The 22,743-nt window shown below is 35.6% G+C and overlaps 3 protein-coding genes across 3 annotated transcripts; all 3 read left to right on the forward strand.

Annotated features, from left to right (window-relative positions):
• Positions 1 to 934: 934 nt before the first annotated feature.
• Positions 935 to 2,687, forward strand: LOC121775999 (nudix hydrolase 18, mitochondrial-like). The gene is made up of 5 exons (XM_042173119.1): positions 935 to 1,163; positions 1,339 to 1,453; positions 1,538 to 1,621; positions 2,067 to 2,195; positions 2,288 to 2,687. The coding sequence occupies exons 1-5, from the start codon at positions 1,084 to 1,086 to the stop codon at positions 2,429 to 2,431; spliced, it is 552 nt and encodes a 183-aa protein (XP_042029053.1). The 5' UTR covers positions 935 to 1,083; the 3' UTR covers positions 2,432 to 2,687.
• A 9,848-nt stretch (positions 2,688 to 12,535) lies between these two features.
• On the forward strand, positions 12,536 to 14,209 carry LOC121776095 (plasmodesmata-located protein 7-like). Its single transcript, XM_042173225.1, has 3 exons — positions 12,536 to 13,300; positions 13,475 to 13,594; positions 13,814 to 14,209. The coding sequence occupies exons 1-3, from the start codon at positions 12,571 to 12,573 to the stop codon at positions 13,819 to 13,821; spliced, it is 858 nt and encodes a 285-aa protein (XP_042029159.1). The 5' UTR covers positions 12,536 to 12,570; the 3' UTR covers positions 13,822 to 14,209.
• Positions 14,210 to 16,250: 2,041 nt separating this feature from the next.
• Positions 16,251 to 18,342, forward strand: LOC121777604 (ADP-ribosylation factor-like protein 8c). The gene is made up of 6 exons (XM_042174911.1): positions 16,251 to 16,537; positions 17,016 to 17,097; positions 17,179 to 17,211; positions 17,288 to 17,409; positions 17,779 to 17,940; positions 18,024 to 18,342. The coding sequence occupies exons 1-6, from the start codon at positions 16,500 to 16,502 to the stop codon at positions 18,139 to 18,141; spliced, it is 555 nt and encodes a 184-aa protein (XP_042030845.1). The 5' UTR covers positions 16,251 to 16,499; the 3' UTR covers positions 18,142 to 18,342.
• Positions 18,343 to 22,743: the final 4,401 nt, after the last annotated feature.

Raw genomic sequence — 22,743 nt, forward strand, 5'->3', positions numbered from 1 at the left:
AATCATTTAGAAAAGGAAAAAGAAATTGAGAGGACAAATATTAAAATTTTATAGCAGTATATTACAATACCATATGGTCACACCTGACACGTCTAATTAAAGTTATGCAAAAATAATTATGCACCATTTATTAGGAGAGAGATGAATAATGCTTGTAAATATGGTTCCGTGACATAAATACATGTATTGGTAACTAATTTTCGAATGATCGATACACGAAATTTTAAACTTTTTATTTTTAGCAATGAATTTTAATTAGGAGCATTATATTTATTATTTTTACTTTTAGTCCTCTCAACCGTTCTACAGTGCGTGAGTCTATTCTCTTTTTGAAACATCTCAAAGTAGTAGTCACTTTTTGACAATTTTTTTAATAATTTTAATTTTATTCTCTTTTATTTTTATTTTTTTAATTTATTCTCTCTTATTTAGTATAAACACTTTTTTTCTTAATCTATATGTTGAAAAGAAATACAGTGCCTAAGATAGGATAGAAGGAGTACTATAATACTGAGCGCGAGATATCGGTGTGTTGGCTTGATGCTAGAATAGTTAATGCCACGCCGTTATATTAATTATAAAAAAATAAGAAAAATTACCTTTATTACCTTAATAAATTATCATGATAAATATAAATTTATGTAATTTATTACAAAGTACATTAAATAAATAAATAAATAATTATAGTCTTTATTTTTGGAACGAGATATGTATTACGGAGTAATATTACTAATTTTGTAAATATCAGATCATAATTATGAAGAAAAAAGAAGAAGAAAACAAGGGTGAAATAAGTCAAATACAGTGTATGTATCGTCGGCATCACATTAAATTGCGCAGATAAATGCATAATTCAGTGTGAACTGATAGGCATTATATTAGCAACGGTTTTGCAAGTAGAAACATAATTAATACGGTTGACAGAGTCTACTTAAAAAAAGGCTGAGATTGTGGCCCCAACTTTATTTTATCACCGCAGTTTTCTAAATATATACATATATATAATCACTAGCTTTGGCTCATCAATTATCAGTGTAGTTCTAGCATCTTTCTCCAAAGGGAAAAAAAACCTTAATTTTAGCAATGGAGTTGAAGAATTTGTCAGCTCGCACTGGTCGCCATCTCCAGCGTTACAATTTACTCGGCCACCGCCAAGTTGTTGGGTACCTCTCTTACTCATTTAGCTTACTTTCTTGAATTTTTGTGTAAAATTAATTAAAATCAACTAATTAATTTCATGGGAAATTTCGAGTTTTTGGATGAATTTAGTATTTAGAATGTCAAATTTGTTGAAATATGAGTACCACAAAATGTGATGATTTTGGGGGTTATTTGCAGATGTATTCCATATAGATATAGGAGTCCACGTGGAGCGTCTGTGGTGGGCGAGGAAGATATTGAGGTTCTTGTTATAACCGCACAAAGAAAAGGCAAAGGGGTTTTGTTTCCAAAGGTATTTTGGTAATTTTTTTCTTAATTTAGTAAGATTTAGAGGAGAAAAACAAAAATTCACGATGTTTGTGGTGTGTGAATTAAGGGTGGTTGGGAAATTGATGAATCTATTGAAGAAGCAGCGTTGCGCGAAACAGTGGAGGAGGCCGGTGTTGTCGGAGATGTTCAGGTTGCTTCTCTTCTCCATTTTCAACCATTTCGACTTCTCAAATAGTCAACTCTCAATTGCATTTTGATTCTCGTGGCTAGTACAACACTCATCCATCCTTAGCCGCATAAGATAATCCATTACTGGGTCCCATTTTCTAACCTTCTCCAACCATATACAAATAATGAGTTTTAGTATAGAAAATTTCTCACACCGTGCACCGAAATTAAATTCAATTAGCGAAAACTTTGTAAGACACATTCTCATAAATTATAAATTGTTGGAGTAAAATTATCTGTTAGTATGATATATACTTAAAAATAGGATTTGATCTGATATAAATGATTAGAGATAGTCAAACAATAAAAAAAAGTTGAAACTGGATATTGGATTAGAGTTGACGATTCAATAATAATTATCGCATTGGATAAAATATGATATATGGGTGTTGGAATTTGGATTGCAGAATAAATTGGGTAAATGGAGTTTCAATAGCAAAAACAGAGAGAGCTTCTATGAAGGTCACATGTTCCCATTGCTAGTAAAGGAGCAGCTGGAAATCTGGCCTGAGAGAGACATCCGTCAAAGATTATGGGTAAAACTAAAAACCCTTTTGTCTGAAATCTAATATAGTACATATAACGAAACACATTTTTAATTATTAATATGTGAACTAAATTTGAGCAGATAAGTGCTAGAGAAGCAAGAAGGATGTGTGAATACTGGTGGATGAAGGAAGCTCTAGAGTTACTAGTGAATCGCCTCACCTCACAGCCCAAAACAGAAATGGTGAGCTTACCAAATCTAGCTTTGGTAGCAGCAAATGCTTGAACCCAAATCGACGTCATCTTCTTTCGTTTTTTTAGTTTTTTTTTTTGGGCAAGTCTTGTACAGAGTTAAATTGCTCCGAAATCCAGTTTTTTGTTTATCGAAATTCAACTGGAATTGGACTGGTGTTTTGGGAGATTGTTTCGTGTGTTTTTCGTCAAGGAAAGTTGATGTTTGAATAGTAGATTTGTGGATGAATAAATTGGCTTGTTGTAGATGACTTGAAGACATAATTGATTAGGGCGTTTGATTCCTATTATGTCTTTTCTTTATCAATACTTCTCTCAAGTTAAGAAAGTTTACCAACATGTCAAGAACTTCTACAAAGTTTAACATTTTTGGTTCAATTATATTGAACCAGACTTTAATTAGACACACGGATCGCAATCCTGTTATAACAAAATATCTGATAAGTTTTTTTACAAAAGGAATCAACCTCAATCCATGATGTTTGTAGCCACAACATATTTGAGTGTATAGTTCTGTTAATAGTCGTGCTTTATACATTTAACTGATACATAAGAGGTTTGTCAAAAGTTTCAAAAATGGCTAAAAACGAGCAATTGTGTGCCTTCCCCCAAGTGGTGGTTTGATAGAATATCACCCGACTGGATGGTGCTTCTGCAGAGTTTCACCTCGCCCGGTAAAACTTTTTTGACTAGTTGTGACTATACTACCCAGCCGGGTGAACTTAGTCACACTAAGTCACCCAACCTAACCGGGGTGTTTCTTTAAATTCATATGCCAAGTCAATTTCTTTAAATTGATAGAGTATTTGGAAAGATTTTAAAAAAAAGTAATAATGAAAGAAGACGAAAACAAATGAAAATTGACTAAAACCAAAATCACAAAAAAGGTTTCTAAATTGCGCATGTTACTAGTTGTAATATATGGACAATTTTTTCCCTCAGTTCAAAAATATACTACAGGAATAATGTAAGAGTCTCTGAAACTATTCAAGCCTATCCATAATCTTAAAATTCACTGAGAACCGGAAAGATTCAATCGTAATTTTCCAGATACCTTAAATATAGTCACTCAGAGAAATATTCTCAAATGTAAATTGTAATGAAGTACAAAAGAATTAGTGTGTAAGATATTCACATAAGACTTCTCCATCCGTGACACTCACTCAACCCAACCTCAATCAACCTTTTAATAAAATATTCATTTCTCTATCCTCCACATACACAACCCTCCATCAATTCAACCCCCATCAACTTTTTTTACTTCCATCAGTGACCCCAACCCAACCCAATTAAATATTTTCTTTTTCATATATTTTATATTATTATTTTGATTTATAATTAATTTAGATATTTTAAATAATGTCTAAAAAGTTGTAATAAAAAAGTATATGATTCAAATTTAAAACAGAAAATATTAAATATTCAAATAATTAAAGTACAATGTTCAAAATATTCAAAATTTGATTATTTAAAATATTTACATTTCATATATATAGTATACAATTCTCAAACATGTACATAATTAAATAAAGTAGTATAAATCAATAATTAATAGTAAATAAAAAAAGCAAAAACAATAATGCATTGACCCAATAGAAAATGAACATGTGTCCTTTGCCCTCCACTTTAGATTGGGCCAGCTGACAAGACCACAAAATGGGGGTTGGGTTGGATTATTTCAATTTTGCTTTATTTTTATTTCTCTCTAGTTTGTCTTATATGCTTACCCACATCACAAAGTCATCGATGGGGGTGGTCTAATATATGGGGTTCGGTTTGGACAATGCCATAAAAAAGAGATATGCACCAGCATTTTTAATTGCAACATACTGAATAAATTAAGAGTATCTCGGAGGGGAGAGGCAGGTTAAGTCTTATAACTATAATATGTGCATTCTTTTTATGAAAAATCATTCTTCAAGAGAGAAGGTATTTGAGAGAGTCGAGCCATGTAGGTTCTTAGAATATAAACATGGCATTATTGTTAATTCATTCTAAAGAAATAACATAATTTACTCTACTTTTGTCTTTTACGTTTTCTGGGTTTGATCGAGCAAGCAACAACCGGTGATAACCGTTCTAACACCAACGATGAATCTTTTCGACTGCCGGAGCGTTCACAATTGGTGCTTTCACCTAATGATAGTGTTGTGACAGAATAGAGCAATTGTGTAATCGAGACAAACAGAAACGTAAAGAGACACAGAATTTACGTGGTTCACCAACGTTATGTTAGCTACGTCCACGGGCAGAAAACGGAGAACATATATTATATTCATATTGTTTTTCGGATTACAGAGTTATGCGCCGTTCTTCTATAAATAGGAATACAACGAGACCCCCGTTCGGCTAGCGGCAAACTATACAGATCTAAGGCATACTATCAGATAGGGACCAAACAGAAGAACTCAGTCTAAAAGACTAGCATGCTAAGAGAGAGAGAGAGAGAGAGAGAGAGAGAGAGAGAGCTCAGTTAGTCTCAATGACGGATCCAGAAAATATTTATGGTGGGGTCGAACAAATTCACAAAAAATGTTTCCAATATAAGCGAGTCGTATTTCTTTTTGTAAGTCTCACTATAAGTGAGTCATTTCCCTTTTTAGCAAAAAATTTTCTCTCTTACTTTATTCTTCACCTACTTTATTCTCTCTTCACTCCTCTATTTTTTTTTGTCTTATACTTTACTTTCTCCACTTTAATTATTTAAATATCAATTCCTTAAATCTCGTGCCCAAAAGAATGTCGTTTGCTTACTTAAAAAGTAGTAGTAGTAGTAGTACATTTGAGTTTAATGTTTCTAATTATGCGCTATTGTGGATATTCATTTACTCCTATAAAAAACTATTCACAAATCTGTCATTAGAAATATATTTTTTTTTTCTCGATGTATGTCTGTTCACAATTCATATATATTAAGACTAAAAATCACGGTTCAAAAACACAGTAAGCAATCAATTAATTAAAGGAACTCATAATACACAATCCATAAAGACAATAAAAATCAATAAATTAAAAAAAATTAACAATTTACTAACGAAACAACAATTCACCATAATATCCTAACTTGTTTCAAGTTATAGATTCCAATATCCTAACTTGTTTCAAGTTATAAATATAATTAAAAAAGAAGAGTGCAAAGCAAGTGTAAAACAGTACAAATTCTAATAGTTATGCAAACAGTACAGAGAACTAAGCTAGTTTGATTTCATACTAATTTCTTGCCTTTGTGTATTAGATAAGCACAAGATGAGAAGAAAAGTCTTTAAAAAGGATGGAAAATGTATGTAAAAAAGGGAGAATGGAAGTTCAGTCTTCAAGGAGAAACCGAGAAAAGGAAAATATCTCATATGTGCCATTAGTATCTCTACTATGTGAGATTAATGAGGAGTTGATTTGTTGGGATATCACAAGATTACAAATTTATTTGAGTTTTTGGACTTTGCAGCTTCAGTTGGAATCGCGGAGGGGAGTAGTGTTAGGAATTCTTATAATCATCTAATGAGCGCAGCGGAAATAGCATACAAGAATTACAGATCTAGATTCATAATCATATTGTAGGTTGAGCACGTAATACACAACAGAATTAAATCTTACTTGTTGTGTTGTTTTTTTTGATTGATTGAATCCTACAAGTTGAATCCACTACTATCGAGGTCCACGTGCAATTCAATCCAATGCAGGAACTATCCCGGTACAATTTCTATGTAGAAGAAAGCTATGAATTCTCCCTACAAAGCTTTACGTATTTTCTATCTTGTGACTCTCTGTTCTCTCTACTGTTACGCTGTTTCTCATTCTCCACAATGAAGAATAAATAACCATTAAGTAGATGAAGAGTCACTAGGGCTCCATGATTGTTGGGCTTATGGACTAATATAATTGTAGCCCAACAATAATTACTTAATCCATATTAATCTAATTCTAGTCCATTTCCTTTCAATCTCCCACTTGGACTAACATCGGAATGGAAGTAATATTCTTAGAAATAACTGGAACGAAATAACAATTAAACAATTCTAGTCTATGTCCTGAGGGAAGATCCAATCTGTAAGTCTCCACGCATTCGGCAACAACTCTTGCTCCATTCCCAACAAGCAAATCAACTTCCCCAGACCTCGCTTTCCTGCAGTCACTTAGACCCTGCACATTATTACAAATGTGTGAGCCACAAGCAGTATCTAATACCAAAGATTGTGAATTATTCATTGACATATTTCTCAATGACAAACATACCTGAGCTCCCATTTTCTGCACCTTGTGCCTTGAATTTTGGACAGTCTCTCTTCCAGTGTCCCCTCTCATGACAGAAAAGACACTCATCCTTTGATAATTTCGACTTCTTCTTGGCCCCTTCACTCTTAGGCTTTAAAACAACATCCTTAGATGTTTTCTTCTTCTGTTGCTGCTTATTCTTCCATTTCGAAGACTTCGCAGAAGAGCTCACCATGAGCACAGATTTTACCTTAGTAGTGGAAGACTCATAAGTCTTAAGCATGTTGGGAAATTCCGGCAGCCCAACCTTCGTGTTGTTCATGTTGAAATTCACAATGAAATTCTCAAAACTATTAGGAAGAGACTGCAGAATTAGATTTGTTGAGACATTTGCAGGGAGCACCGTTCCAATCGATGCTAACCTCTCAATCAAACCAATCATTTTCAGCACATGCTCAGAAACCTTGCCTCCGTCATGAAGCTTGCACTTGAAGAGATCGCAAAATATCTCATACCCCATAGTTTGAGCTTGTGAAACATACAAACTCTCCAAGTGCTTAAGCATTTCATATGGAAACATGTGTTCATGTTGTCTTTGCAGTTCTAAACTCATAGATGACAGCATGACACACTGAGCACCAGATGCATTATCAACATGTTTCTGATGAGCTTCAACGTCAAACGTAGCAAACTTAGGAGATTCCTTATTGGGGATGACACCGATTGGTTTGTCCAAGACATATTCAACCTTGTCATGTCTTAGCACCAAGCGCAAACAACGGAGCCAATCAACTTGTTTGTTTCCATCAAACATTTGTAAGCCAAGTTTGACATTTTATCTGAACAGAAAATAAAATGAAAAGCAAATTAGAAAAACATATAAAGATCACATTCGTATCATTAATCAAACAAGAGTTTATTGTATTGATTAGCTCCCACTAATTTTAACATATATTATGTTCCCAAACATAAAATACGAATTTATATCAAATATAAATTTTAGTAGTCCAAGATCCAAGTCTATATTATTGCAGCCCCTACTTTGGATGATCACTACAATAATATCACAAGGTAGGCCTCCAAGCCAATTGTAACAACTATTTTGCAATTCTTGGTTTATTAATGCAATTAATATGCATCCATAAACTATTTAGGTTGTTTTGGCGTCACTAAACAATTTAAGCAAGTCAACCCCATCACACGATGCCAACCATGCATCTATGAATGAGCCTAGGCCTTGTGGATTTAGAGAAAACGCTTTGGCGTAAAACTCGTGGTCGAAAAGGCTAGGAACATCAAACAATTATGATGGACGATGTGTTTGTTTAAAAAACAAGACTTATATTTTATGGGGAAAAATGTGATACTAGTTATGTGAATATAATATCCAATATTAAATTTCAAACAATTACTGGGCGCCGCCTACCCAGACATAGTAAAACACGGACTACACATATTGGGCGTCGCCTACCCAGACATAATATAACACGGTCTCTAACTACTTTAGTTAAATAAAATAAGCATAAATCAAATAGCATGCTTATCACATAGGATATCAAATAATGCTCCACAAATAAAATCAAATTTTACTCTCTAATTAAATATGGGTTTAAAATTAAGTATATTAATTCTAAATTAATATAATAAATTCATTTATTCAATCAATAAATGAATTAGTCTAAATTATAATTTATTAATCTAATTAATAAATTAAGTGGATTGCTAACTGAAATTAATCTGCCTACATATAATAGGCCAATTTTATTTTAAATTCAATTAAATGGGCAACCCAATTGATATTTAAAATGACGGCCCAAAATAAAACATAATGGCAGTTCTTCATCTTCCTCATTACCACAATTCATCCCCTGCTAACCATTAACAGATCCTTCAAATTCTCCTTTGGCCAATTTCGACATATAACGCAGATTGACGGTGGTTCTTTTGACAACCAGCCGCCATCTCTGGTGAAGGAGAGGCAAAGAAAAGGAGAACTGCAATCGGATTTCCGTCGGGAATGAGAAATCTGACATTTGGGCAGGATGATGGCCTAGCCTCGTGCCCCCTCCATTCTACACCTTCTCCGGCAGTACACCGCGACGGGGACAACCGGTAGGCGGTTTTGGGAATTTCAAAATATCATTCTTTGAAACAGTTTCAAACAAAATATTTTGATCTCAATTACATGTTAATTTTCAAAGTCTAACTTTTGGTTACTGAAAATTTGTAAACATTTATTTTCGAAATCTAATTCCTCAAAAAACGTGAAAGAATTTCTACAGAGTTTACAGATTCAAGTTCAAAACTTTTGAACCCAAAACAGTTTCTGAAATTTCGAATATTTTCCAAAAAGATTCATCCCAACTATAGTAACAAATCAATCCACATATAATCAGCAAACAAACTAAATAATTATGAATCAAGTCCCGAGCTCTGATACCACGGTTAGGAATTCTTGTATTCATCTAATGAGCGCAGCGGAAATAGCATACAAGAATTACAGATCTAGATTCATAATCATATTGTAGGTTTAGCACGTAATACACAACATAACTAAATCTTACTTGTTGTGTTGTTTTCTTCGAATGATTGAATCCTGCAAGTTGAATCCACTACTATCGAGGTCCACGTGCAATTCAATCCGATGCAGGAACTATCCCGGTACAATTGCTATGTAGAAGAAAGTTAGGAATTCTCCCTACAAAGCTTGACGTATTTTCTATCTCGTGACTCATTGCTATGTAGAAGAAAGTTGGGAATTCTCCCTACAAAGCTTTACGTATTTTCTATCTTATGACTCTCTGTTCTCTCTACTGTTACGCTGTTTCTCATTCTCCACAATGAAGAATAAATAACCATTAAGTAGATGAAGAATCACTAGGACTCCATCTATCTTATGACTCTGTTCTCTCTACTGTTAGAGTAGCTTCTCATTCTCCACAATGAAGAATAAATAACCATTAAGTAGATGAAGAATCGCTAGGACTTCATGATTGTTGGGCTTATGGATTAATATAATTGTAGCCCAACAATAATTACTTAATCCATATTAATTTAAATCTAGCTCATTTCCTTTCACGCAGGGTGACGCTTCGCATGGAGTCGACGACAGCTCGGAACTCTTATTACAGTAGAATATTTCAGTATTCGTGGACCGACGATGGGGTTAGCCGATCCCGCGCGAACCCACCTCAGTCCGTCATTGGTTAGTCTATATACCCACGCTAGTTGTTCTCACAACAGATGTGGGACATTGAGTCTGTAACAAATGTTTTCAAATAGAAAATGGATTATGTTGGATACCTGAGAAAACTAGTACTGTACGAAATAATTCACGAACAATCAATGAGCATCGCAGAGCAGAAACTAAATTGAAAAAAAAAATATTGTATGGAAATCATGGTTTTGTGAACTCTCCTCTCTTTTTGTAAGCCTCGAATGGCGCTGCAAATTTGGAAATTGGTTTAGGTCTAGCAGCCATTCCACTTGTTCATCTTCTACTGCCTCATCTTCTTGATTTCTGATAAGGCCTATTTCATGCATCGGTTTAAGGGTAAAATGTATGCTACTTGATCAGTTTATCGCGCAAAGCAAGTGTTAATTGTGCAGGAATGCCGCTTGACCAAAGGCAACAAGACCAAGCTGATCAAGCTGGCGCAGAAGACGAAAAAGGTCAAAAATCGCGAGGGTTGATCAAAGGGGTGATCAAGCAGTTAGACGGGGGACCACTGCATTACAGAAGAAAGACACGCGGGGCTGATGCGCTGGATGGCGATCATCAAGTACTGCATTCTAGAAGAAGGGCACGTATCAATCGATAAGGCGCTCAATCCCAGCAATGACGAATATTCGCTGCCAAAGTTGTTATTCTAGCTGGAGATTGCTGCGAGAAGCTTATAAATAGAGGATGCAGCGCCATTAAAAAGATCTTCCTTCCGCTTCTAGTTTAGTTTTTCTTTTTAGTTTAGTTTCTAGTTCCAAATTTTCCTCAGTTCCAAAGATAGCTTAGTTAGATAATAGCAATGGTTAGTTAGAAGAGAGCGACCGAAGGAAGCGCGACAGAGAAATCAATATCTGTTCGGCGTTGTCTCGAGTTCCGACCAAGAGCTTCTCGGCTTTATTCGCTTTCCTACTTTCCAGTTTTGGTTGTTTAAGTTTAATTCTGTGTTGTTCCGTAGTTAAAGAATCGATCTTTTTTGTATTCCGCATGTTCACAGTACTGTTCTGAGTTCTGAATATAAAGACCGTAGTTATTTTATTTTCGTCATCTTGTCTACTGTTCCAGTTTAGCTTCAACTTAAAAATTTTCAATCATGTGTTTAACTATGTTGAATGACAAAGTGATTTGTAGTTCCGAAGCATGTTTAGGTAGTTAGGTCTTTATTTGAGATTATCGCTTACTTGATCCGTCAGTTGTTTTCCGGCATGATGAGTGTCTTGATCAAGTAGTTAGTTTATATTCTGCCTGGCGTAATCCAGTAGTTTAAAAGCTCCCAACTTAAAGCATGGCAGCAGCCGACCCCTGTTCACTATTCACACACTCAACGCATGAGTTTCTCTGTGGGATCGACCCCGTACTTGCCGCTTTACTGTTAAAGTAGTGCAAGTTTGGGAGTTATAAATATATTTCGGTGAAGCGAGAGAGAAGGCCTTGATTAAGTGGTAACGACATTTGCTGACTGATCTACCTGGTCGGTTATCTTCCATATAACTTGATCCATCTTCGCGTATTGATCCACCTCCACCAATTTCCTACTGCTTCAACTCCATCATTATGTATTGCTCCATCTTCTCCTTGATTTTGTACAGATATATTTTCTTGATTTGTTACTGCTTCTTTAATGTGTACTACTCCATCTTTTTCCTGATTTGCTACATCTCCATCTACTTCATTATGCATTGCTCCATCTTCTTGAGTTTGTACTGCTACATTCTCATGATTTCCCACTGCTTCATCTTCTTGATTATGCACTCCTCCTTCTTCTTCTTCTGGATTCTCTGCTGCTCAAATTTCTGGATTTGGATTGGCAGCATATCGATGATGCAATTTTTCTAACATAGGAATAAGCATATCGTAAAGCTCGATTACTTCATCTTCATCTTCCTCTTCATCAATATTTGTTTGGGGATCTGATCCCACTAATCCATAATTTCTGTATGATGGACTTAAATTTAGATGGCCTGCATCCACTGGATTTCTACCGAAAAACACTGCGAATGCATTTTGTGATATATGGATCTTCCAAGGGAGACATGCTATGAGTATGATGCTTCTTCTCCCTCTACAAACCTAAATTAACTTACTTTTCTTCTACACTTATTTTTTACCACGATGAGTATTTATATACACTCTAGCCGTCTAGCAGCAGCAATCTTTTAAGTGAAATTATTTGATTCATAATTCAACCTTCCAGTCCTTGTATGTAATAAAATATTAAAATAGCCATTAGATTTATTAATAAAATCTTATTAAAAATGATACTAATGTCAATTGTATTTATGGTAGGTATTACATTACCTTAATTACTTAATAATTACATAATTTGATTCACCCTTATTATTCTTCACATATACTTCAAAAATTTGTTTACCATATTGAATGAATTTATTTATGGGAATGCCTCTTTCAGTTCTTTAATTTATTGTCGCTTACATAATTTTTGTGTGTGTACGCATCAGTGTATATATTGGGATGCTTCTTAGATGCTAATTAATTAATCCTACTTACTGCCAAATTGCCAATGATCAATTTTCGCGGGATTTTATTCATACTCTTAAAACACTGATTTTTCCATTTCAATCCCTCAAAACATTAAAATAATGATTTATAAAGACGTTATGGACTCACTAGTGTACTCTTTTTCAAATTAAATACTCCCTTCCTAAAAAGTAATCCTCTATTTAAACACTCACATCTCCATGCAAACTCATCTTCATTTCCCTCACTCACACTTCCAAAACATGGAAAACCCTGCTTCTCAACTCCTCATCACTCTCTCCCTCCATATCATAACCGTTTTCTTCCTCATTCCGGCCGCCTCGGCTTCCGACTCCTTCATATACGGTGGGTGCTCGCAGATCAAATACGCTGCGGGCTCCCAATTCGAGGCCAACCTCAACTCCCTCCTCACCTCCCTAGTGAACTCAGCCACCTACTCCGCCTACAACAAGTTCAAGATCATGGGGTTGGCCCCACAGGACGTCGTCTACGGCCTCTACCAGTGCCGGGCCGACCTCGCCATGCCGGACTGCGCCACCTGCGTGGCCGAGGCCGTGTCCCGCCTCGGCCCCCTCTGCCCCCAGGCCTGCGGCGCCGCTGTCCAGCTCGACGGCTGCTTCGCCAAGTACGACAACGTCTCGTTCATCGGGGCCGAGGACAAGGCCGTCGTCGCCAAGAAGTGCGGCCCGTCCGGCGGGTTCGACGCCGACCAGATGGCCCTCCGAGACGCCGTGCTGGCCGGTTTGAGCCGGGCTGGCGGGCCGTACCGGGTCGGCGGGTCAGCGGATGTGCAGGGAGTGGCGCAGTGCGTTGGTGACTTGAGCAATGGGCAGTGCCAGGACTGCCTCACGGATGCCCTGCGGCAGCTCAAGGCGGAGTGCGGCGGCGCTGTTTTTGGTGACATGTTTTTGGGCAAGTGCTATGCGAGGTATTCCACCAGTGGGGCCCACGCTTATACCCAACCAAATCATGGTGAGTTAAAGTAATTAATTGTTCGGTGTGCATGTGTTGCTCTTGTGGTAGTGTGGTTAATGTCGGACAGTCTTTATGATTCTGATAATTTATAAGTAAAAAAAAGTAATTGCTACTTTTCACGTTATTATATAAAAAAATTATTTATAAACAAAATACAATCTTTGGTGACAGATCATTCGACTGCTCATAGTGACTCGGAGAAGACATTTGCTATAGTTCTTGGATTATTAGCCAGTGTTGCGTTGCTCATCATCTTCCTCACTTTTCTGAGAAGGATTTCCAATCGAAATGGTGAGAAATTTATAGAACAGGATCACCTATTAATTCTATATATTGTGAGAAATTATCATTTCTTATATCATTGGCATATATATTCAATGTATGGTATGTGATACTAGTATATACCACATAACATGGTAGCATATTACTTGATTCACAAAAATGAATTTTGAGACCCATGATTGACTCCATGATTTATTAATGAGATACCTTTTTTTTTTCTTTTTGCAGGTAAATAAACAAAAGAAATAAGATATTTGCTTTTTCGATTAGCCTTTCCATTTTCTTGGTGCATGGTGGATATCAACTTGGCCCCCTCTCATCCTTTTCTGGCAAAAAAAGAAGAAGAAAAAATTACTTACTTTTTCCCTCTCGCAAAAGTAAACAACTTTGGTGTCAAAGCTGTTTTATCAAATTGAGTACAAACTTAAGGGAGAAGGGAATGAAGTCTCTTTAGACAATTAGATTCCGTTCCATTTAACAAAGTTGTGTTATTTTCTGATGCTGTTAAAATATGTATTCTTTTGTCATAAAGTTAGTTCTTTTATATTGGCATTCTCTCAATCTAAATATTCAACAAAAAAAGACATTATCTTTATGAAGGATTTAAAGTTTTAAGTTATGTAAGTTGTAGTCCCAAGTTCCATGATCCATAAATTATTTTATTATAAGAGTTTATAATTTTGCAAAATTTGTGTAAATCGTGCAATATAAACAAACTTGAAGCAATTGAAATTCTGTCTCAGTTTTAATTTCCATTTTGTGCCACGCCATCAAATTCTTTTAATCAGAGTTAATTGTATGATAGGTGAACTTAAAAATTGTGCAACTTAAGAAAATAACATCGTAAAATACGGGTGATTAGATAGCACTGAATTATGATAAAGTTCACGTCGACCTTATAATTTGTAAGATTGCATCACTGATAATGTATGGTTCCTCAACAATTAAGAAATCAAAGTGCTAATAAATAAAACAAAATAAAAAATCAAAGTGCAAAGTGCTAAAACAACTTAGATGCAAATTTGTGAATTTGAATCACTTTTTTAAAGGTGGCACTTAATGATGTGAGTGTAATAAGACAAACAAGCATCGTTGTAAAGTCAAAGCTGAATAAAAAATTATTCCTTCATTACGAGGGGAATGCACTCCATATGACCATATGTAGATACTATTCATGTACCAGAGCAAGAAAATTTTAAATTAAATTAATTTTTTAAAAATTTATAATTGTGAGGTCAATTATTAATTGTATAATTGGATCGTTATTAATTCTATAGTTGGCAAGTTGTCGCGCGAGTCACTCGACCAAAATCATGAAGACGTAGTGTCATTGGCGGACCTACGTTGGGCCTGGGGTCCCATGGAACCCCCAACATTAGGATCTATTACTATATACATTAGTTTCACAATTTGAATAAATTCCAATTTATGTTGTTTATATTTTTGCATTTTTTCAAATACACAACTTTTAATACTCCATCCGTCCCATAAAAATTTTCATAGGACGGAAGGAGTATTAACTTACACACGCTTTGCAATAAAAAAAATATTTATTACTGCTTCCCATTAAAATGAAAACAACATTAATTCTATATTTTCTTTTTCTTACTTTAAGATTTACTTAATTTATAAAATAACACTAAATAAAATTTTGCATTGAAAAAATAAATGCTTTAGCCTTATTTAGTACTCATTAAAATGAAACCTAACATATCTCTATATTTTTCTTCCTTTTACTTTATAATTTCTTTACTTAACTTATAAAATAACATCAAATAACCTCTATGAAAAAGCAAATGCTTTACATTTAATGGGACACTATCCCTTATTCATTTCTGATTATTCATCTATATCTCTTATAAATTACTACTTCTAATGCCACAACTATTAGCAAATATCGAAAAATACTTTGTTGTTAATTGTAAATTGGATCCTCAAAGTCAAAATCCAGCGTCCGCTATTCCTAAGAGTTATGCTTGGTCAAGTGATATCATCAGGCTTGGCCTCCAGAGAATCCTACCAATAACCCAACTGAGTAACTCCATGTCATTGTTTCACTCCATATCATCAGGCTTACTCTCGTGCTATCAAATTTATATTATATGATTTGATTGACAATATTTAACTATTTTATTACTTCTAAATTTATCATTTCACATCACAACTAGCCAACTAGGGTACCGAACAATAGTGTATTTCATAGTACTAGTATGTGTTACTACGATAGATAGTTGGGGTTAATGCTATAAATTTTAATTTATGTAGTATTATCAATTAGTATGTTTAAAATATACCGTGCAAATAAAAACGTCTACTCCCCCGTCCGCAGTTAAATATCTCATTTTTTTCCTTTTTTGTCGCATTAAATGTCTCATTTCACTTTTACTCTATTTGACAAGTGGACTATACATTCTACTAACTCATTTCATTCACATTTTATTATATAGTTAATATATAAAAGTAAGACTCACATTCCACTAATTTTTCTACTCACTTTCCTACATAAAGTCAAACAATTTCTTAAAACCCGTTAATCACGGACGGAGGGAGTATTTATTAATATTAGCATTTATTTGTAAATTTGTAGTAGTATTTAATTAAACAATTATTTAAAATTGGTGTCAAAGTGAAAATGACTATGATAACAGGAAATATTCGAGAATGCTACATTGCATTAATCGGTAGAGCAGAAGTGGAAGTCCTACCACAATCTAACAAAATCAGCCTAAAATACTTGGTATTATCCCTTCCCTTTCAGTCGGTGAATTTCCTTACTTTTCTTGCACTTCACAAATCCCTTACTCTTTCTCGCATAAGAAATCACGAATCTTCACAAAAACCTCTTTTTTCTATTTTCTCTTTCGATCTTACTTTCACCAATTTCGCCAAAATTATTAATAATTTGCTACTAATTATGGGCTTGTGGGATTCTCTGCTCAACTGGTTAAGAAGGTAAATTTCTGTTTCTCGAACTTCTCCCCCGGTTTATTTCATGGATTTCTATTCGTTTCGTGATTATTGCTGTTGGGCTTCCTTTGTGAGGGACTAATTTTTGTTTTTGCTCTCTATTCCATAATAAACGGATTTATCTATAGTTTATGTGTTTTCTTGGTATGCTCTACTCTGTGACGTCAAAGTGTTTGATAAAATACTTCAATGGTGCATCATGATTTGGGCGAAAATTTAATAAATTAGAAATATCAACTTAAGGAAGTAATGCTTTTTTTTAATGGAAATTTAAGGCATTTAGTTATAGATACTTGAATTAGTCAGGTATGAGATGCTATGCTTCAATCATATCCTAAGTTGTAGTATTTGTAGTTAGGATTATTTATGCTGAAGTGATCAGTACAATCAAATGCAATAGCGTATTTCTTGTGTTCATTTTGTTGCAAGTCCATAATGTGATGCAACTCTGTTTCTTTATCAGTTTATTCTACAAACAAGAAATGGAACTCTCTCTTGTAGGCCTTCAAAATGCAGGGAAGACCTCACTTGTCAACGCCATTACTGTGAGTGTAGACAACATGCCTATAGATGGTCTCGTTGTTTTTCTAAAATCACTCGTTTTACTCATGTTTGTTTTCATTCAGACAGGAGGCTATACCGAGGATTCAATTCCAACTGTAGGTTATCGTACTCACTTCTTAATGTTCTGCCTATCACCATACTGACATAAACTCTTTCCATTTTGGAGAGCAGGTGGGCTTCAATATGCGAAAAGTCACTAAAGGAAATGTCACTATAAAACTTTGGGACTTGGGCGGGCAGAGGAGATTTCGTTCCATGTGGGAGCGCTATTGCCGTGGTGTCACAGCCATAGTGTAACTCGCCTTTTCTTTTTGTGTTTTTTCCATCTCAGTGCAATACATGAATCCTTCAACCTATGCTTTTGTTCCTGAGATTACTATTTACTTCACATTTTCAACCTTTTTGATCTGTTATTCGCGAGAGTTCGACCTTTCTCTTTAAGTAACAGATTAGGTTTATCATTTACATGTCTGGTTTTTCCTCTTCGCACATTTTTACTATTTTGAAAAATGCTCCCTTTTTGTCTGCGTATTAATGAGATTCGTTAAGCCATCTTGAGACAAAAATAGAGCCTAATTACGTTACTGTTGAATAATTGTCATTTATCGCCTTTCATTTATAAATGTTCCTATTTAAGCCTTTATATGTTTGTATCCATATAGATATGTAGTTGATGCTGCTGATCGAGACAGCATCCCCATTACACGAAGTGAATTACACGATCTGTTGAAGAAACCTACACTAGCCGGGATTCCTTTGCTCGTGCTTGGCAACAAGATCGACAAGTCAGAAGCTCTTACAGAGCAACCGCTGATTGAGCAGCTGTAAGTTAGCACCACCGCTGTGTAAATTCTCTTATCTTTCTCGACCTTCATTAATATTCGTCTCGTTTCTTCTTGTTCGGTAGGGGATTGAACACAATCGCGGATAGAGAAGTGTGCTGCTATATGATATCTTGCAAGGAGACTGTGAACATAGATATTGTGATGGAGTGGCTTATCAAACACTCTAAAACAGTCAAATGATCCATCAGCTTTATTTGTACAAAAATTTCAGGATTTTATGTGTCGTCTTACGTTGTTTGGTGAAGATTATATTGTGTTACCTCCCTTCAATTTGTGTGTATAATTTCAGTTTTAGAATGCAATTGTGTAGGGGTAAATGCAACGCTGACTATGTGCACTGTGTTGTTCCATTGCATATACAAAGTGAGTTTTTTAACATAATTTTATTTTTCTCTACTTTTGAGGAATACTTTAATTTTCTTTAGTTGTTTGTGAAACGGGTTTGGAATACATGATGCTCGAACAGGAGATCAAATCCAAGAAAATGTATAAATGAATGAGGAAATGGATTGTTTTTTATTCCATTTGAAATCATCATTCCGTTCTCCTTCCGAATATCATTCCTTCCTCTACACGACCATTCTTTTTTTTTCTTTTAGATTTTTTTACAAAATCACATTATATTGTTAACAAATAGGAGTGAATTTTTTACGAAAATATATAGTGAAATGTGAATTTCATTTTCATAGTTTAACGATGAAAATGAGTGTAATGAGTTAGTGTAATATAAATTAGAATTATTTGATCAAGACTTCATACGGCCTAGCATGTTAAGAAGTAGTAACCTTTTGGGGACCAACTGAGCTACTTGTTAAGAAGAAAGATGGATGGATGAATAGATTTGTGATAGTGACAATAAAAAACTAAAATCCTTTGTCAAGAATTAATAACTTATTTGATCAACAAAAAGGGTAGTTGTATTTTCAAAATTGATCTAAGTTTAGAGTACTACTCCCTTTGTCCATTGTTAAGCGATTCATATTCCTTTTTAGACCTCCCAAGCTAAGTGAGTTATTTCCTTTTTTGGCATTCCCTCTTTTACTTTTTGTTCTCTACTTTTTTTATCTATCTTACTTTATTCTTTCTACTTAACTAACAAGACTCTATTTTCTTATATTCCGTGCTGAAAAGAAATATCTCACTCAGCGAGGGATGAATGGAATATTAGCTTAAGGTTAAACACTCTACATACCCAAGATGGTTTTTAGAATCCGCTATGACCACTATGAGTTCAAGGTTATGCTATTTGGGAAAACCAATACTCATATCGCTTTCATGGACTTGATGGATCGAGTGTTCCAATTATATCTTTATTAATTTGAATGGTTTTTATCGAGGTTTATTCTAAAATCGAAAGTGATGATGAGCAACCCTTAGATCAGTTTTGCAAATACTTAGAGATAAGCTGTTGTATTAACTAATGTATGGTTCTTATTTCATTTTTTTTTTGTTTTTCCTTTGTTGTAGATGACCTTTAATTTACAAGCAAGGAAAGAAAAGGCAAAATATTGTATTTGGACTTTCGAGAGGAAAGTCTTAAGTTCTTTTGGTAGAGTGTGATTTTATGTTGGCACAAAGAAAAAAGATTAATCCCTGTGAAATTTTAATGGAGCTGAAGAAATTATAGTTTGGATGACATGCAGATAATTAAGGCTGTGGATTTTATGGTGCATAATCTCCACGTATTATTTAATACATTTGTGGAAATGCCATCTAACTTGAAATACAACAGGCTTAAAATGGTACTCCTATTTTGACAAGTGAAGCAAAGTATTGTTTTTAGAATACAATTATTAGATTTTCTTTAAGTTTGAACTTCATTTGAATTTGTCAGATTTAGTCTAATAAACATTGTTTTTATCGATGATAGCTTTAAATGTATGGCGAAGACTAACTTCATTAACAATTGTTTCTACTAATACGTCTATAACTTGGAAAGCTAATTCCTATCAAAAGTTTAGCAACCAACAAAGATACATTCACAAGTAAGCATTACAATTCTTTTCTCTTTTTATCACTGTAGTAATGATTTTTAAAAATATGGTAACTACTGTGTAAATGGTAAACCATTATTGTACCGTTAATACTAAGGTTAATTAGTACTGTATCAGGTACACCAGAACAGACCATTCATCTCTATGATAAAACTCTCCTAATCTGTGGTTCTACATTTTGAAAAAACAGCATCAATATATTTAAATTGAGATATAATATAACAAATTAAGCTTTATATATATCAAATCAAATAGGCACAATAAAACGGACTAATAGCATCCGCAGCGGTGCTCGCTGGGACAGACGGCGTCCGTGCCGCTGGCGCGGCAACACGCTGTCCGCCGCTGCGCTCTCGCCGCTGGCACGGCGCTGCTCGATGCATCGAGCTCGTCCGTGCCGCTGAGCATGCGACGTGGCGTGTTTCTATTCGCCAACGGATTATACGTTGGATTTTCCTTTTTAAAAAAATCAAAAATAATACCAAAAATTAAAAAATATATATATTCAGATTCCAAAAAATATAGCCGTTTTATTACCGTTTTTTTAAAATTTTTTATTTTTTTATAATTTTTTTAAATCCCAAAATCATCTATAAATACACACATGCATCATCCATATTTCACATCAAATCATCTCGCATTCATATGTTCTCATACAACTCATCTACATCTTTCTCTCTCACTCAAACCCTCTCCAAAAATTTCAAAAATGGATTTCACTGATATCATTGCGGAAGCAGAGCGCGAAGAACAAGAATACTATGAACAATATTGTGCCGCCTATGAAGCCCATGCCGCCGCCACTACCCCCGCCCCTCCTCCTCGACCAACTAGATCAATTCGCCGCTACATCCCTCGTGACCGGGAGAGAGCCAACGAAAGGCTCGTTGCCGACTATTTTTCCGACCAGCCGCGATTTCCGGAAGATTACTTCCGGCGCCGTTTTCGCATGTCAAAACGGTTGTTTATGCGTATTGTCAACACATTGTCCGCCCGTGTTGAATACTTTCAATCACATAGAGACGCAACTGGTCGGCAAAGTCTCTCGGCGTTGCAGAAGTGTACTTGTGCCATCCGACAACTTGCTACTGGGCAAACAGCTGACCTCTTCGACGAGTATTTGCATGTGGGTGAGTCAACAGGAATCCTATGCCTCAATAATTTTTGCGACGGCGTTCGTTCTGCTTTCGGTGAGGAATTCCTTCGAGCATCCACCACCGATGATGGTCAACGGTTGCTTCATCTTCACGAAACAGTCCACGGTTTTCCCGGTATGCTTGGCAGCATTGACTGCATGCATTGGAAGTGGAAGACTTGCCCGACTGCTTGGAGGGGGCAATACTTAAGCGGTCACAAAGGCGGCGGCCCAACGCTTATCCTTGAAGCGGTCGCCGACTACCGCCTACGGATTTGGCATGCATATTTCGGTGTTGTCGGATCGAACAACGACTTGAACGTGCTCTATTCTTCACCACTCTTCAATGATGCTTTGAATGGTGTAGCCCCGTCGATCGACTTCACCGTCAACGGAAATGCATACCACATGGGTTACTATCTCGCCGATGGTATCTACCCAAGGTGGTCGACTCTCGTGAAGACGTTCAGCAATCTGCAAGACCCGAGACGGGTTCTTTTTGCGCAGCGTCAAGAGTCTGTTCAGAAAGATGTTGAAAGAGCTTTTGGGGTCCTTCAAGCCCGATTCAACATTGTGAAGGCCCCGTCTCGGCTGTGGTACATTAAGAATATCGCTGACATCTTGTACACGTGTATTATCTTGCACAACATGATTATAGCTGACGAAGGACCGAGGGCGGCTAACTTTTAGGACGAGGATGAAGCCGGAAGCTCAACCGGGGGGTCTCCCCCACGCCGAGGTGTGCATACGACGGTGGGCGAGAGGATCGAAACAAGACACACAATGCGCGGTACCAGAACTCACATTGAGCTACAAGAAGACCTAATCAAACATATTTTGGCGAAATTCGGCCACGAGTAGTGGATTTTTTAAATTTTATGAATTTAATTAAGTAATTTTATATTTTTAGGATTTTAATTATGTAATTTTTAATTTTTTTGTAATTTGTAATAGTATTGCGGGTATTTTTAATGCATTTTAATACTGTGGAAATATTTTTATTTAAATTGAATAATAGAATGGTGAGACCCTTGAGCATGTTCTTGCGGAAGAGCATGGATGTGGGTGTTGTGCTCTAGGGGAAGAGCATGGAGTAAAAAATTAATAAAAGTAGATCCAGGCCCACATCCATGCTATTTGGTAAGAGCACGGATGTGGATGCTTTACTGATAACCCTCTAACAAAATTAAATAACAACAAAACTTTGTGATTTGCGGAATAAAAATACTTAGATAGGAAAATAATTGTTTGACATTTTAAGACTTTTTAACGTTAAGAAAAATGAACAATTGAAAAGGGGAGTTCTTTCTTCTTTTGTTCTAGGCAAATAATGGAATTCCAATTTAATGAAGAAGAATAGATTTATTCTGAATGAGGGAGTGACGCATAATCGTTGTGCGTCGTTATTAATAAACGCACAACCCTTATGCGTCGTTCTTTAGTGACGCACAAGGGTTATGCGTCGTATAACGACGCATAAAGGTTATGCGTCTTACCTTAATGACGCATAACCCTTATGCGTCGTTAAGTCGGCTTTTAACCCCCTGCGGGCTGACGCAGCGCACAGAACACACTTTCACTTCATCTCTCGGCGATTTCAGGCGATTTCTCCATAAGATCCGGTAATTTGTTCATCAATTTAGCTGCATTCAT

The sequence above is a fragment of the Salvia splendens genome, chromosome 18, assembly GCF_004379255.2.
Source record: "Salvia splendens isolate huo1 chromosome 18, SspV2, whole genome shotgun sequence".
NCBI classification, from domain to species: Eukaryota; Viridiplantae; Streptophyta; class Magnoliopsida; order Lamiales; family Lamiaceae; genus Salvia; species Salvia splendens.

Excerpts from the sequence above, each read along its gene's own strand:
- LOC121776095 (XM_042173225.1), top strand. The coding sequence starts at position 12,571 with ATGGAAAACCCTGCTTCTCAACTCCTCATCACTCTCTCCCTCCATATC. Across the intron at positions 13,301-13,474 it reads TTATACCCAACCAAATCATG|ATCATTCGACTGCTCATAGT; the intron begins GTGAGTTAAAGT and ends CTTTGGTGACAG.
- LOC121775999 (XM_042173119.1), top strand. The coding sequence starts at position 1,084 with ATGGAGTTGAAGAATTTGTCAGCTCGCACTGGTCGCCATCTCCAGCGT. Across the intron at positions 1,164-1,338 it reads GGCCACCGCCAAGTTGTTGG|ATGTATTCCATATAGATATA; the intron begins GTACCTCTCTTA and ends GGTTATTTGCAG. Across the intron at positions 2,196-2,287 it reads ACATCCGTCAAAGATTATGG|ATAAGTGCTAGAGAAGCAAG; the intron begins GTAAAACTAAAA and ends AAATTTGAGCAG.
- LOC121777604 (XM_042174911.1), top strand. The coding sequence starts at position 16,500 with ATGGGCTTGTGGGATTCTCTGCTCAACTGGTTAAGAAG. Across the intron at positions 17,212-17,287 it reads CCGAGGATTCAATTCCAACT|GTGGGCTTCAATATGCGAAA; the intron begins GTAGGTTATCGT and ends TTTGGAGAGCAG. Across the intron at positions 17,410-17,778 it reads CGTGGTGTCACAGCCATAGT|ATATGTAGTTGATGCTGCTG; the intron begins GTAACTCGCCTT and ends GTATCCATATAG.